This window comes from Ctenopharyngodon idella, chromosome 20, assembly GCF_019924925.1.
Source record: "Ctenopharyngodon idella isolate HZGC_01 chromosome 20, HZGC01, whole genome shotgun sequence".
NCBI classification, from domain to species: Eukaryota; Metazoa; Chordata; class Actinopteri; order Cypriniformes; family Xenocyprididae; genus Ctenopharyngodon; species Ctenopharyngodon idella.
The window spans coordinates 506420-521739 of NC_067239.1; the positions used below are offsets into that span (position 1 = coordinate 506420).

Sequence of the window (15320 nt, forward strand, 5' to 3'; positions counted from 1 at the left end):
ATCAGCTTTAGCTAATTATAATAATTAGCATATGAACTTTAAAGAGAATTTGCAAGCGACTGGGTCTTTTTAGAAGAAAAAACAGTAATAATTTGCGTGATGTTCTCGCAAGAACATTCTAAAACGCTTAACGTGAAAAACGCTTAACGTGGCTCAATGTATTAAGAGATCAAATTCTTATTAATAAACCATACTGTGTGCAGATGAGCGTAATGACTTCACCCTAGGCTGGACGAGACGTTTATCTTTCTGTTAGGCTATTTAATAAAGCCTGTGCTTATGTAGAGATATAATATAGACTGTCCTTTCAGTTTCCGTTTGCACATTTACAGTAAAACACATCGACGCCACTTTTTTCATTCTTGAAGTGAACTGTTTGTCTGTATGGTGATCAGATTCACTGCTCTGCACTGCCGCCCTGAACTTCAGAAAGCGACGCATCTGATGTGAAGAATATGACGCTTCATCCACAGAGCGCACACACACAGAGATCACCAATACTCTTCTTGCGCTTGAACCGACAAATACACATAAAAGTATGGCAAAAGTTGAATTGAGAATTGTGAAACTTCACTTTTATCTACAATTTTGGTAGTTTATTTCTTTGTTATTGAAAGAAAGAATAAAATATAACTTGACTAAGTGATCTAATTCTGTCATGTCCTCTATCAGACATGATCGCTGATCAATGCGAGTTTATTCTCAACAATTTTCTTCAACTTTTTTCTCAAAACGCATCGACTTTATTCTCAAAATATAATAATTTTATTTTGACTTTTTTCTTGAAATTTAACGAGTTTTTTCTCAAAGCGGGACTTTATACTCAAAATTTAATGATTTTATTCTCGACATTGTATTTCGTCTTTTTTCTCAAAATGTAATGTTTTTTTCACAAAACACAACTTTATTCTCAAAATGTAATTTTTATTCTCTATTTCGACTTTTTTTTCTCACAAAATTGAATGAGTTTAATCTCACATTATAATTGAGATGGTTTTATTTTTTATTATTACTTGGCCCTAATCCTCTTCCGTACTATTGTAATAGTTTACTGTAAGGAATGAGGGATTCTATATGTGCATTATTTTACATCACATTTTTAACACATTTATTTCAAATCAGGGGAACCGTGTTTGTTTTCTTTTCTCATCACAATGCTTTCAGTGCTTTAATGACTGACAGTGAGTGTCTGGGATGTTTGTAGAAGCTTCATCTGAGCTCTTTTGTCTCTTTCTGCTGCTCTCAGACCACGCCCCCCGCCAAGGCCACGCCCATCCCAGACACGCCCACCGGGCCCGCGGTATTAACCTGCTCACACACACACACACACACACATTGAATATTGCAGTTCCTCTATTGAGAGGCACATCTGAATGTTGCTCTTGGCCTTTGACTGACTGTAGCAGTGAGCTTTCATCTGCTTTATGCTGCTTCTGCTGCTTCTGCAGCTTAGTTTTGATTCCTGAGTCCCAGGACTGTTCAGCAAGCTCTTTTATCTCACAAGTCAATTGAATTGCTCATGAAACGAGTCCAGTAATGTGTGTGTGCACGTGATACAGGACCTCCATTCACTGTTCTCTGGCTCCATCTACTGCCTCTAAAGTGTAAAATAGCAGTCAAACATTTTTGAAACTCATGCTTTAGTATTCTTTAGTATGTTTTTAGAATACTGGAATGTTTTGGAATGAGTTTGATTGACATGTGCTCTGTCCAATCGCAGGTGTCGTGCGCAGCAGGGGCGGAGCCTGTTGTCCTGGAACTGGCCAAACAGTTTGGTCTGTCCAGAAACAGTCACATGGCCTTCGAGTTTGATGACAGAAAGGTGAAGAACAGGTGAGTATCAGTAATCATTATCATCATCTTCGTCCTCCTCATCCTCCTCATGTGTTTGTGTTCGTCAGGCTGATCATCGAGTTCGAGATGCGCACCGGAGCAGACTCTGGGCTGGTGTTCTACATGGCCAGAATAAACCACGCCGACTTCGCCACCATCCAGCTGAAGGAGGGAATGGCTCACCTGAGCTTCGATCTGGGCAGCGGAAACACCTCCGTCAGCGTGCCGCGCATCATCAACGACGGGCAGTGGCACAAGGTCAGAGCTTTTGGCCTTTGACCCCTGATGTATGACACTGACCTGCTTCATAGGTCATCAAGTACTGAAATGAAAGCTTTTGCCTGAAATATTCCAGTAATATTGTATGTGATGTTCTGCGATGGCCTGGATGATAGAGAAGATTCATGGGTCGTGTTAGGACAGAATAATACTTCATGCAAGTATGTTTGGCCAGAACATCATCATATTAGAATGATTTCTGAAGGATCATGTGACACTGAAGACTGAGAGTAATGATGCTGAAAATTCAGGAATAAATTACACTTTACTATATATTCACATAGAAAACTATGGAAGTTTGTGAGATAAAAACTTGCCAGTAGAATAAACTCAGAAGCAGGCGTTGATTTCTTGTGTTTGTAGATCCGTGTGATGAGAGAGAAGCAGAGAGGGATTCTCACGATCGACAACCGCTACTCCAAACACACCACCAGCCCGAAGAAAGCTGATATTCTGGATGTGGTGGGGATGTTGTATGTGGGTGGTTTACCGCTCAACTACACCACCAAACGCATCGGACCCGTGAGTGTGACACCTTACACACATTCATAAGAGTCAGTGTGTGTTGTTAATGTTGATTGTATGGCGAAGCCGAAGACCAGCTAAAGCTGAACAATAAAGTACTACTAACTAACAGAGGTCGACCGATAACCACTGGCTGATAACTGATTAATCAACCCATAGTTTTAAAAATGGATACTAAATGAAAACAAACATAACACATAAAATAGTGCTGAACTTTAATAGTAAAAAAAAAATAGTGCTGAACCATGAAAATGTCCTGTACATTTTAAATATATAAAAAAAATGTATATATTAATTATACCTTGATCATTCATGTTAGTTCTTAGTGCATTAACTAATGTTAAGAGAACTTTAAAATGTAAAAATGTATCAGTAAATGTTGAAATTAACAATGAACAATACTTTTCTTAACCTTAGTTAATGTTACAGATGGACTCTTATTGTAAAGTGTTTCCATTTCATGTAAATCCACTCATGCTTAAATATCTACACAAACACCATAGCATTGAAATTAGACGCATATGTATGTTGTATGTATACACTCGCTTGTATTTCAGAACACTTGATGATTATCTAATCAAAATAAAATATGTATTGACGCTAAACAAGAACTGAAATCGAGTGCGTTTCTGATTTGTTTATATGTTTCTGTCGGCTACATGATGTTACAGTTTGCTTTAAACATGCCACTTCGCTGGATAACGAATGCATAAAAGGGACCAGCTGGATATAAATGAATAGAAATACATGGTGACAATCATAACATTAAACATTTTTGTCACATTGTTTTAACTGCTTGAGGTACTGCTAATGTTAGCGTCCTGACGGCCTCGACGGCAAACATACTGCTGTTCTCCACTAATGCAGCATCTAGTCAACAAATCAATTACTTTATAATGATATAAAAACATGTACGGTAGTGTACTGTATAACATACTGTTTCATTGTCTGTTTTAAATCCGTATCTGAAGTGTCGCTCCATGTAACGCTCAGCCTCACTTGTCAAAACAAACACACGAGGCGTCAGTGATGGTTTTTATTTCGCCTCTAGAGGTCGCTCTCGTTCTGTATAATGACAGCGGATCCTTCTCATCCTCCAGCAACGGATGCAACATGGAAAAAACTATCAGTGTGGATTTTTGCTGATAGCTAATTGTTTCAGCAATCAGTTATCAGTGCTGATTAATTGGCAAAACCGATCAATTGGTCGACCTCTACTAACTAACAAAATACCTTTTGGTAGGCTAGATGACTTTGCTTATGTCATTAAGTTGGCACCTATGTGACACTGCTGTGCTTTTGCAGGTGTTGTACAGTATTGATGCTTGCATTAAGAACTTCAAGATGATGAATCTGCCCTTGGACATGGAGAAACCCACGTCCAGCTATCGCGTGGGCTCCTGTTTCGCCAACCCAGAGAAAGGAACTTATTTTGATGGCACGGGTTACGCCAAAGCTGGTGAGGCTCTATATTTAATTCATCTACAGCTAGTCGTTTAAAAAACACCACACAGAAGTGTGATGAATGTGTCTGTCGTACAGTGGACTCGTATCGAGTGGGAAATGACGTGTCTGTGGATCTGGAGTTCAGGACGGCACAGAGCAGCGGCGTTCTGTTAGGCGTCAGCAGCCAGAAGATGGACGGACTGGGCATCGAACTCGCCAATGGAAAGGTCTTCTAGATTTTCCTTGTGTTTTCATTTTAAATTGTTTTCTTGTGAATAGTTTGTTCATTACAGTGTCATTGTAGCTTTTGTTCCATGCTGATAATGGAGTGGGACGCGTCACAGCCGTGTACGAGCCCGGGCAGGAGGCGGGGCTTTGTGACGGACAGTGGCACTCTGTCTCCGCCCACAAGCTGAAGCACCGTCTGGAGCTCATCGTGGACGGCAGGAAGTCCGAGGCAGCGAGTCCAGATGTGCGCTCTGCCTCCGCCGATACCAATGACCCTGTGTATGTGGGCGGATACCCTGGTATGTCAATCAAACTCTGATGTTCTGCTGCTCATTTACATCATACAGGAACAAACTTCTGTTTGTGTGAGTGTGTTGGTCATGAGAGCAGCACCAAATACCAAATACCAATCAGGGTGATTTATGCCATTGAGATGACTTGGAAAAAATGTCCTAATGAACTTGAATTCACCCTATTGAAAATGTGATTTTTAAGCCTCTTAAGGAAAAATGAAATTATTGTGATTTTAACTCTTTTTGTCAATGCATTATAGAGAAGAAGTTTAGTGGGGACAATCCCAAAATACAGAAGTTCTGGAAAATTTATAATTTCAACACTCTTAAAAATTAGGAACAGACAATTACAAGTTTCAGTTTTTATTATTAAACATATTACATTAAACTAGTGTTTAGATCATCTTAGCGGTCAGAAACATTCACATAATTGAATCAGTTTGAATATTTCCTGATAAATGTCTGAGATTGGTGTTTGTGTGTTTGTTGCAGAGGGTCTGAAGCAGTTCGGACTCACTATAAACACACCGTTTAAAGGCTGCATGAGGAACCTGAAGATCACTAAAGCTGGGAAAACTCTGGAGGTTCAGATGAACAAAGTCCAGGAGCTCAGAGGAGTTCAACCGCTCACCTGCCCTGCTAGTTAAACACACACACACACACACACACACACACACACACACACACACACACACACACACACACACACACACACACACACACACACACACACACACACACACACACACACACACACACACACACACACACACACACACACACACACCCCTCTAACCAAATACAGCTGAATAACACAAGGAATATTAAAAAAGAAACAGCTGGACAAACCAAAGACTACAGAAAACACACCCGAAGATCAAAAACTACAGTCTGATGTCATCAGAGAACTCTTTACTATACTATAAGGTCCCATTAGTTAACTTTAGTTAATGCATTAACATTAACAATGAGCAATACATTTATTACACTATGTATTAATATATGTTCATGTTAGTTAATAAAAATAAAAGTATTCATTGTTGGTTCATGTTAGCTCAGGTCCATTAAATAATATTAACAGATGCAGCTTTTTAATAATGTATTAGTAAATGTTGAAATTAAAAACTAATGTAGTTGACTAATGTTAACAAATGGAACCTTATTGTTAGGTTTTACCAACTTTTAATGCTGTGGTTCATTATAAAACTGTGTATTTGTGCGTTAAAGACTCGAAACCAAAACACCGATCTGAAGAACCTGTGGTAAAACATCAAGAACTTGATCTACAAAGCGCAACTAAAATCTTCGCAGAAAGCTGTTGAAGAGGGAATGACTCGAGGAATCAGGATTTAATAGTTTATAAAGACACACATTAATAGTTAAGTCAATAAACTACAGAATTACAGCCATGAATTTCTGCTCAGACCTTTCAGATGTTCCCACATCAGAGAGATCTGAACAGACAACAAAACACTGTCATCGTCACATCGTCAACAATCTTCATAAACCTGTAACAAGTAGTTACACTGACGTAAAATTTGCAACCTGTTCACAATGAAATATGAAAATGAAAAGTCCAACATAAGAAAGTAGGCCAGATAAAACTAAACGTCAGATTTCAATGTGACCGCAGAATGAATGTAGCTTAAAATATCCTGAAATATCAAACTACACTTGAGGAATCAGGTCGGCTCCATCATCATCTGAGAGCGCTGCCAAAGAGACAGACGTGAACCTCACGATCCTGTCGAGAGCTGAGACGTTCTTCTCTTGTGTGTTTTTGCATGATTACATGTACTGTGTAATGATCAGTATTTCAAAATAAAGAAATATCCCCTCTGACGGCACTTCATATTAGCTGCTGTGTGTTTCCTTTCACTGTGTCGAAATAATCATTAAATTGAGCAATTTAACAGCCTGACTTCAAATGGATCGTGGATGAGTAAAATGTTAATAAATGTATTTGTCAAGCTAAATACACTGTTAGATGAGAATAATAGTTATGAAAAACTCCAGCATCAGTTTTAGTGTAAGGCTAAATAGATCACTGTTAAATACTATTTAGTCTTTTAAACAGTTTAAGAAATAAAAGACAGTTTCTCAGGAAAACTCTTTATAGAAGGAGAACCAATCAAAACTGTTAAGGAACTTACATTTTTAGGTCTTGTGCTTGATAATAAACTTACTTTTATTCTGCATATGAAAGCCTTAAAGAAAACCTGTTAAATCTTCGGCTAATATAAGAGTACTGGCAAAATCAGAAGGATCTCACTGAACTCTGCACCTACAGAGTGCGAGTCAAATCCTGTTTGGATTCTGGAAGTATTGTATGTGGCTCAGCAAGGAAATCTTACATACGAATGCTGGATACTGTACATCATCAATGATGTGTATGGCCTGTGGAGCTTTTAGGATCTGTTCAGTCTTTATACAGAAGAAGCCAGAGAACCTTCACTCCAGAACAGACGTCTGAAACTGGCTTTACAATATGCTGTCAAACTAAAGTAATACAGTCTTTCCCCTGGAATATCTTTATTCAAATGAAGCCAGACCTGAGTATATTAGACCTTTAGAATCAGGATAAAATCATGTATCGATTTTTTTTTTACTAATTCCAAATCTAGGTATGATCAAGTTGTTTTTACTAGATGCAGTTTAGGTCATTTCAAAGCTTACATGTGGCTTACATTTATTAAAAACACGCAAAATTCACATACTCGTTTCTCTGAAAAACAAAGCCACAGGCAGTTACTCTACTTTGAAATGTGCATTCATGTTTCTGTTTTTGTTTTGGTTCATGTGGTCCCGCCCACTGCTAATTTACCCTATAGTATTCAGTTTGACACCCAGGGTTGCCAGTTGGTGGAAAACACAGTGTATTGCACGCAAACACACTGGGTCAGAGATCACAGATTCTACCCCACCTAAAAAGCCTCGGCATCCATCTAAAAATCTCTATGTACGGGAGCATTTTTAAAATGCGGATAAATCAACTCATCAAATTACAGTGCAAGTCTCCTCGCTTTCCACTGTCAAGTCCTTACTCCTGTTGCGTGTCCTCAATCTGGCAACCCATGTGAGTTTTGAGTCTGAAGAGGACAACTCTCTCCAATTTGTACTACAGTACCCATTTCAACATATTCAATATTACATACTGTTATTACTACTATTACAGTTTCTCAGGTGACTGTATGATATATCACATGATGTTCCACAAGGGTTGGTTCTCGGGCCGCTTTATTTCTCCTGCAACATGAAATAGATGATACTTTTATATGTATATATATATATATATATATAGTTGCAAGAAAAAGTATGTGAACCACTTGCAGAATTTGTGAAAATGTGAAAAATTGTAACAAAATAAGAGAGATCATACAAAATGCATGTTATTTTATTATATTAAAAAAGGTTCAAACATTCACTGATGCTCCAGAAGGAAACATGATGCATTAAGAGGCGGGGGGTGAAAACTTTTGAACAAGATGAAGATGGACAAATTTTTCTTATTTCGTTTAAATATCAATTTTTTTCATTTATTACTGCCCTTCGGAAGCAACAGAAAATACTTACATGTTTCCCAGAAGACAAATTAAGTACGATTTACCTTGATCTTCAAATTCAAAATGTTTGAATTTGAATCTATTAATGCATCGTGTTTCCTTCTGGAGCATCAGTGAATGTTTGAACCTTTTTTAATAGTTGTGTTTGAGTCCCTCAGTTGTCCTCAGTGTGAAAAGACGGATCTCAAAATCATTCAGTCACTGCTGGAAAGGGTTCAAATATGCAAAAAATGCTGGAAAACTGAAGAATCTGCAGGAGCTGGAGATTTTTTCTGAAGAACAGAGCTCAGTTTAACTGCTCAGAACAAACAAGAGACTCATGAACAACCATCACACAACAAACAAACAGTCGTAGATCATCAGGTAACCACACACAGTGTTAAGAATCAATGGTTCACAAACTTTTGAACTGGGTTATTTTAATAAATTCAGCTATTTTTGTGTCTTATGGATTATATGTAAATATCTTTTATGTAAAATATCTTACTCAGGACAGTACTAAGTGAAAAATAACATGCATTTTGTATGATCTCTCTTATTTTGTTAAAATTATTCACATTTTCACAGATTCTGCAAGTGGTTCACATACTTTTTCTTGCAACTGTACATATATATATCTTACAGTCTTATGAACCTAAAGATACTGACTGAACATCTGTCCATTACTTTTACTCTGGATAGTAGAGTAAATCAGAAACTGAGGATTAGAATTTGCTGTCTGCTCAAAAACTCACAATTTCCACTCCCTATTTAGTGCTTTGTACATATTATATATCACATACACACTACACAAACGCATGAAAATATTTTTGCAAGGCTTGCTGCGATAGTCGGTGTTGACAGTGTTTCCGGTGTTCAGCCCCAACACCGATTACATCACTTGCCCACCACAGCATCGTCGTTTTGATTTTTTATAGTAATACAAATCATTTAGTTCAGTCAGAAAACAGACACTACAATTAAAAACTGAACGCTTCTGCTCAATGCAGCGTGAGCCGAACGAGTCTCAGCACACACCAGCGGCAGGAGTCGCATTTCATTCATCACGAGAGTGAGGAGCTGACTGACGAGACGATGGCAAAATTTTGGAATCAACCCCAGTTGTAATAGGGAACCTGCAAAAGATTATTTTTCATAAAGTTTTTCATTAAGAATAATAACACCATTTAAGCAACTGCTGCCCCCGAATTGGCGCTAATTAAAATCTGTGCAGGCATTCATAGTCTACTTGCTCATTCATTTTCAGCTCATTCCATTCCCCCCACCCCAGTGATACCGGTATTACCGGTGTTGGTAAAATGATCTCACTGTCACAACTCTTCACTGAAAAAAACAAAAAAACAGTTAACTAAGTGTGGTTTCCTGTCTGAAAGAGTGAAAGCAGAACTATTAAAAGGAAGTATTCATTTTTTTCCACATTGTACAAACTATTAGACTCATAGTCAGAAGACAGCAGGAGAGAGAGAGAGTCATGTTCATCAGAAGTCTGCTGCTCAGAGCTGCCTATGATGGGACGATCCTGCTGAGAGTCCGTCAGAGATGCTCTACAGTGTGGAGAGAGACTCACCACTGCTCGGCTTTAGTTTACAGAGAACACTCACATGACATCGAGACTGTGAGGTACGGACATATGAGTCTCTTTCTCTGCTCATTCTAGTTCATTCTAGATTTTTAGTCTTAATTATAATGTAAATGTGACTTTTATTTGTGATGAATGAATAAGAGACTGTAACATCCACACCTCAGCCCAAGGTCAAATGAACTGGCCACGATTGGCATTATCCAGCCATCTGAATCAAATTGTTGTTTTCTGTTGGAGGTGGTGGTGTTTTTTAGAGACTGGAGTTTATTAAAGTATTCAGACCACTTCTTTTTCACATTTTGTTATGAAATATCTGAAAGCATTGCTAAATTGTAGTGCTGCTCTTTGGTAAGCGGTGGATTAACTGTTGGACACTTGTGAAAGAACTCTCACTGACCGCTGGTCATTTGTCTTCAGGATGGAGCAGCTGCTGTTGCCTCCAGTGAAAGATGGCTCCGTGAGAGTCCACATGCTCGCGGCTCCCGTCAATCCTGCAGACATGAACATGATCCAGGGTAAAGTCATGACACACACAGCTTCATGTCTGCTCTGATATAATTTCTGTTTAAAATCAGGTATTTCGTAGAAATTCTGTTCTACTCTTTGGCAATGGAGGCTGACCATGATGAATTGACTATAACGGGTCGTCGGTTATGTCTCCATACTGTAGGTTCGTACCCAATCTTGTGCCCCCTCCCGGCGGTGGGGGGGAATGAGGGCGTGGGAGAGGTGCTGGAGGTGGGCAGTGATGTCACATCTCTCCGACCTGGTGATTGGGTCGTGCCCATAGATGCTGGCTTTGGTAAGGAGGTATTCACTTTTCAACATGAAAACGTTAAATCCTGTTGTGTTAAAAATACTGAGTACAACTTTTGTGTTGCAGGTCATTTAGACTCGCATTGGTTTCCATGTAACTTAAATCGATTTTGGAATCAAATTCAAAATTGATTTTTGGCAAATTGTATGGAAACCAATGGGGGGGTCAATCTGACCCAACACAAAACACATATGTGCAGCCTTTCTAAAACACTTCTACATATCTATGTGTCCAAACTAAATGAGAAATATTAGAAATTTATAATAAATAGTTTAATAACCAGAGTTTGGAAATCGAAAGCAGGTCCAAAAACAGGAGGGCTTTCGAGTCAACTTGAAATTGAATTCCATAATGTGTATTTCCAAGTGCATTTCAATAACATTCAGTGAGCGAAAGATTTAATGTGGGACTTAATTGCATCCACTGGAATTTGATGACAGGCAGTTGATCGGCGAGAGTTCTTGTTGGTCCCAAAGGAAATTCCTTTGGAGAAAGTTATTAAATTCTGATGAATGATTACAAAGTAAAAAGTATAAATTGCTGCCAATATACTGAATAAAACACAGTGACAGTGCAAAGTGAAATGCACTAAAAGCAGACCAACAAGAGACCAAAACCTGGAGCTCTGAAGAAAACCTTGGTTTTCTGAGATTTAGGGAACGAGACATCATAAGGGAATCCTTTCTCCTTATCAATCCTGACTGAATCCCACCAATGCAGGTGCGTTGGCCAATGGTGTTTAAGCCTGGCTTTTTCATATAAACATGAGCTGCAGGCCAAATACCATTAGCTCATAATCTTTTGACTGAGTGACTAGAACGATACACTCGGCGATCTCTTGTTCCCTACATCTCAGTGAACCAAGATTACATGAGTAACCAGAGACGTTCCCTTTCGATTGTGGTTCACTCGACATTGCATCAGTAGCCAAAGGGAACAGTGTCCAATCACGCCGCATTCTAGAACTTGAACCAGTCTCAGTGGGCAGGATAAAGAAAATAACGCCATGTTCACGATGGCATCGACAGTGTTTACCAAAACAGATAAGGTATAATATGGTAGTATACCACGATATGAACCAGGGAGGGAGTTTACACAAGCTCTTCACAACAGGGGCTAGGAAGATGAGATTACAACGGCCAGTGCCGACTTAACTCTCTTGCTCAGAATGCACCTCTGAAGTGAGAGAGGAAACATCAAAGTTAGAAAAGAACCAGCCTATATCCTGAAGCCATGCCTCCCGTGGAGTGGGCTTTTACCCCGATTAGGTACTGCCGATTGTGTGAGCTCTAAGCCAGGATGATCACATCTATGATCCACTGTGACAGCCTCTGTTTCCAAACAGGCATTCCCTAAAAGCCAGTAGAAGCACAGTTTTAAGGGAGAGTACACACAAATCCACCCGTTTCTAGAAGCTCAAATAAAGGTCCCAGAACTAAGGCCAAGTCCCAGCTCATGTTGGAACAGTAGATGGGCAAGAGTGTTCATTTGCCTCGCAATCCTGAGAAACTTGATCACCACCATTTTGTGTGTCAGGCACATGGAGGACAGGAGCTGTGTGTGAAGAGCATGAGCTCATATCCGTTCCTAAAGACATCTCTCTTCTGGGGGCCGCCACTGTCTTCGTGAACCCCTGCACTGCCTACAGGATGCTGCACGACTTCCAAACGCTCACCCCTGGTATGAAAACTCATCTGTGGTTTAGAATTTCTACCTTACAGAAGGAACAGGAAGCCTTCAGTGATTTGTTGAGATCTGTGTGTTGTGTAGGTTGTACAGTGATTCAGAACGCCGCTAACAGCGCAGTGGGACAGGCTGTGATTCAGATCGCTGCAGCACTGGGCCTGAAGACCATCAACATCATCAGAGACAGGTACAGAAGGACTTGAGAGCGAAGGAAACAATGAAGAAGTTCTTTGTAATAATCGCATGTGGTATAATGGCTCATATAGTGTATCGTCTTTCTTGAACTCAGACCAAACTGTGCGGAGCTGATCGATGAGCTTCAGTCACTGGGAGCTGATTATGTCATGACAGAAGAGGAAGTGATGTCATCGGGGCTTCATCAGGTCTTTGAGGTGGGGGATTCTGTTCTTCTGCAACCGTTCGGTTTCTACAGAATTGCTTAAACACAGACATTGCGTTTCTGTAGGAGGTTCCCAAACCTAAACTGGGCCTGAACTGTGTCGGGGGCTTGAGCGGAGGACTTGTGCTGTCTAATCTTGAGTAAGTTTCAAACGCACTGCAGTTTGATTGAGAAATTCATTGTGATCAATGGGAGGGTGTTGATGGACATCCTCTTTTATTTCAGTTATGGAGGAACAATGGTCACATACGGAGGGATGGCCAAAAGACCCCTCCAGATCCCTGCTGTGAGTTTATGATGTTCAGTAATAATATTGATTAACACAAATCATGTGTAATCAGTAACAGCTGCTATTAATACTTCATCTACTACTATTAACTAGTATAGAGGATTAACTAATCAGTAAGTAATAGCAAATTTGACAGTTCCTTGTTGGCTAATCAATGATTACTGAATGAGATTATTATCATTAAGAACTATTAACCAGTTAAGAATTACCAAGTGTTATGGTGCCATGACAGAGCTCAGTTTATAGATTACAACTTTACTCAGTAAGTGATTTTATCATTGGACTAGTCCCATGTTGACACATAATATTCCAAGGCATGTTGAGATACTTTTAAAATCGCATTTTAATGTTTTGATCCATACGTCCAGTAAATTACTTTAAAGAAGTTTAAATAATTTTCTATGGTAATAGACAGCTTAAAGGAAACCTATAATTCCCTTTTCACAAGATGTAATATAAGTCTCTGGTGTCTCCAGAATGTGTCTGTGAAGTTTCAGCTCAAAATACCCCACAGATCATTTATTATAGCTTGTCAAATTTGCCCCTATTTGGGTGTGAGCAAAAACACGCCGTTTTTGTGTGTGTCCCTTTAAATGCAAATGAGCTGCTGCTCCCGCCCCCTTTCCAGAAGAGGGCGGAGCTTTAACAGCTCAACAACAACAAAGCTGGAGAATCTCACGCAGCCAAAATGAGGATTGTCAGTAACGGTGTTCAGCCTTACATTGTTCAAACCGGAGTCGACACTGATGGAGAGACTCAGGAAGAAGTTACAACTTTTAGACGTTTCTGAATGGTTAGTGGATAAATTTATGTAGTTGATGTGGAGTTGATTCAACTCATCCACTAGCATGTGCCGTCATGTTAATCTTTTGTGCAAAACCCGTATGGACGCCCACTATACATAGCGTACCTGTTTGTCAAACAGCGATACACACCAGGCAAACGTTTATGATTGCTATCAAATGCTGTGAATGCCCAAAATATCGCTCGGACCGAAACGCTCCTTTTTTAGCAATCAAGCTTAGAGTTCAGTGCTCGTCTGTGCAGCCAACGACAGAACAGTTAGCATGCTTTGCTCTAACTTTTTACCATGGCGTCAGAACTGGTACATCGTTGTCTCTTGCGAAAACAAAATGGCGGCGCCGTGGGTGGAAACATGCAGATTAAAGGGCGGTAATGTTATAATAAGATCCCCTTCCTACGTCACAAGGGGACCGAGATCGAAGCGGCTTATTTTTTCACGTTCTTGAAGAGGAAGGCTTGCCAAAAGAAAGTTACTGGGTTGTCCTTTTTCACGTTTTCTGGGTTGGTAGATACACCGGGGACTCAATTATAGCACTTAAACATGGAAAAAGTCAGATTTTCATGATATGCCCCGTTTAACTTGTGTTGAACCCAGAGAATTCCTCAAAACAAAACAAAAATCAACTGACATTTATATTGCATTTCCTTCCGAGCAGAAATCCTTTATATTCCACAATGTGACTCTAAAGGGCTTCTGGCTGACCCAGTGGAAAAGACACCACAGGGAAGGTAAAGCAAAGATATAATGTTGAGAGCTACTCCAGGCTATATGGTTTCACATCATAATGTACTTTGATGTGTTTCACCTGCAGATAAAGTCCAGCTGAAGGCCATGTTGGATGCTGTGTGTGACCTCATGAGAGCCGGGCAGCTGTCCACACCACACTGCGTCCAGACGCCATTTCAGCACTACACAAACGCACTACAAGCTACTGTACAATCACACCGCCGCAAACACGTTCTCATCATGTAGACTCAAAAACGCTGTGTTCTTCTGATCTTCTGCAGATACATATGCTTGTTCACATTAATGACATAAAACAAGGAACTGTAACACTATAAATGTGTCATAGTGGTCCTATCAGGTCTGTATATGCACAATTCAGTCCTCAACCTCCTCCAAAAATAACGAACAGGTTTGTTTACGGTACATCTATTTGTCCTGAACCATCACGGTTCGATTTATACAGTCAGTCACAGGCAATTCACACTCCAATCCAGAAGGGGGTGCGTGCAGTAATGCACCGCTGTTTGCTAACCGCCACAACAGGGAAAAGAGCAGAAGAAGAAGAATGCATAGATATGTTTACGTGTAATCTCTCTACCAGTGTTTCAACCGCAGAAAGACATCAATAAAAGAGCTGGAGAATAATATCTCAGCGTTACATTTACCTCAGGAGAGTCATTCAGTGTCCACAGCATGTTAGTTCACTAGAGAAATGAACTCTAGAGGAGCATTTCACTAAATATATGCACTATATTAGCTTATATATTCATTATATTTGCTTGTTAGTAATGTCTTGATTATTTAATATATGTTTAAATAAATTTGTCATGAAAACAAGTTATGAACCA

General features: G+C 39.6%; 2 protein-coding genes across 6 annotated transcripts in view; both read left to right on the forward strand.

Annotated features, from left to right (window-relative positions):
• Positions 1–6456, forward strand: part of lama2 (laminin, alpha 2) — a 157980-nt gene extending 151524 nt beyond the window's left edge. For 4 of the 5 annotated variants that reach the window (XM_051876479.1, XM_051876481.1, XM_051876482.1 and 1 more), the window contains 8 exons: positions 1247–1300; positions 1721–1833; positions 1902–2091; positions 2476–2634; positions 3943–4096; positions 4180–4310; positions 4388–4610; positions 5097–6456. In XM_051876479.1, coding sequence (XP_051732439.1) covers positions 1247–1300; positions 1721–1833; positions 1902–2091; positions 2476–2634; positions 3943–4096; positions 4180–4310; positions 4388–4610; positions 5097–5251 — 1179 coding nt within the window. In that variant the 3' untranslated portion in view covers positions 5252–6456. The remainder of the gene's footprint in view (positions 1–1246; positions 1301–1720; positions 1834–1901; positions 2092–2475; positions 2635–3942; positions 4097–4179; positions 4311–4387; positions 4611–5096) is intronic. The other variant, XM_051876480.1, reaches the window with a different exon arrangement.
• A 3070-nt stretch (positions 6457–9526) lies between these two features.
• On the forward strand, positions 9527–15136 carry LOC127502986 (enoyl-[acyl-carrier-protein] reductase, mitochondrial). Its single transcript, XM_051876509.1, has 10 exons — positions 9527–9787; positions 10167–10264; positions 10420–10551; positions 12103–12246; positions 12337–12439; positions 12542–12644; positions 12719–12792; positions 12878–12938; positions 14402–14474; positions 14558–15136. The coding sequence occupies exons 1-10, from the start codon at positions 9639–9641 to the stop codon at positions 14716–14718; spliced, it is 1098 nt and encodes a 365-aa protein (XP_051732469.1). The 5' UTR covers positions 9527–9638; the 3' UTR covers positions 14719–15136.
• Positions 15137–15320: the final 184 nt, after the last annotated feature.

What these genes read in the sequence shown, in the direction of transcription:
- LOC127502986 (XM_051876509.1), top strand. Translation starts at nt 9,639, where the DNA reads ATGTTCATCAGAAGTCTGCTGCTCAGAGCTGCCTATGATGGGACGATC. An exon ending in GCCCATAGATGCTGGCTTTG is followed by an intron (nt 10,552 to 12,102) that starts GTAAGGAGGTAT and finishes TTTGTGTGTCAG; the next exon opens with GCACATGGAGGACAGGAGCT. An exon ending in CTTGTGCTGTCTAATCTTGA is followed by an intron (nt 12,793 to 12,877) that starts GTAAGTTTCAAA and finishes CTTTTATTTCAG; the next exon opens with TTATGGAGGAACAATGGTCA.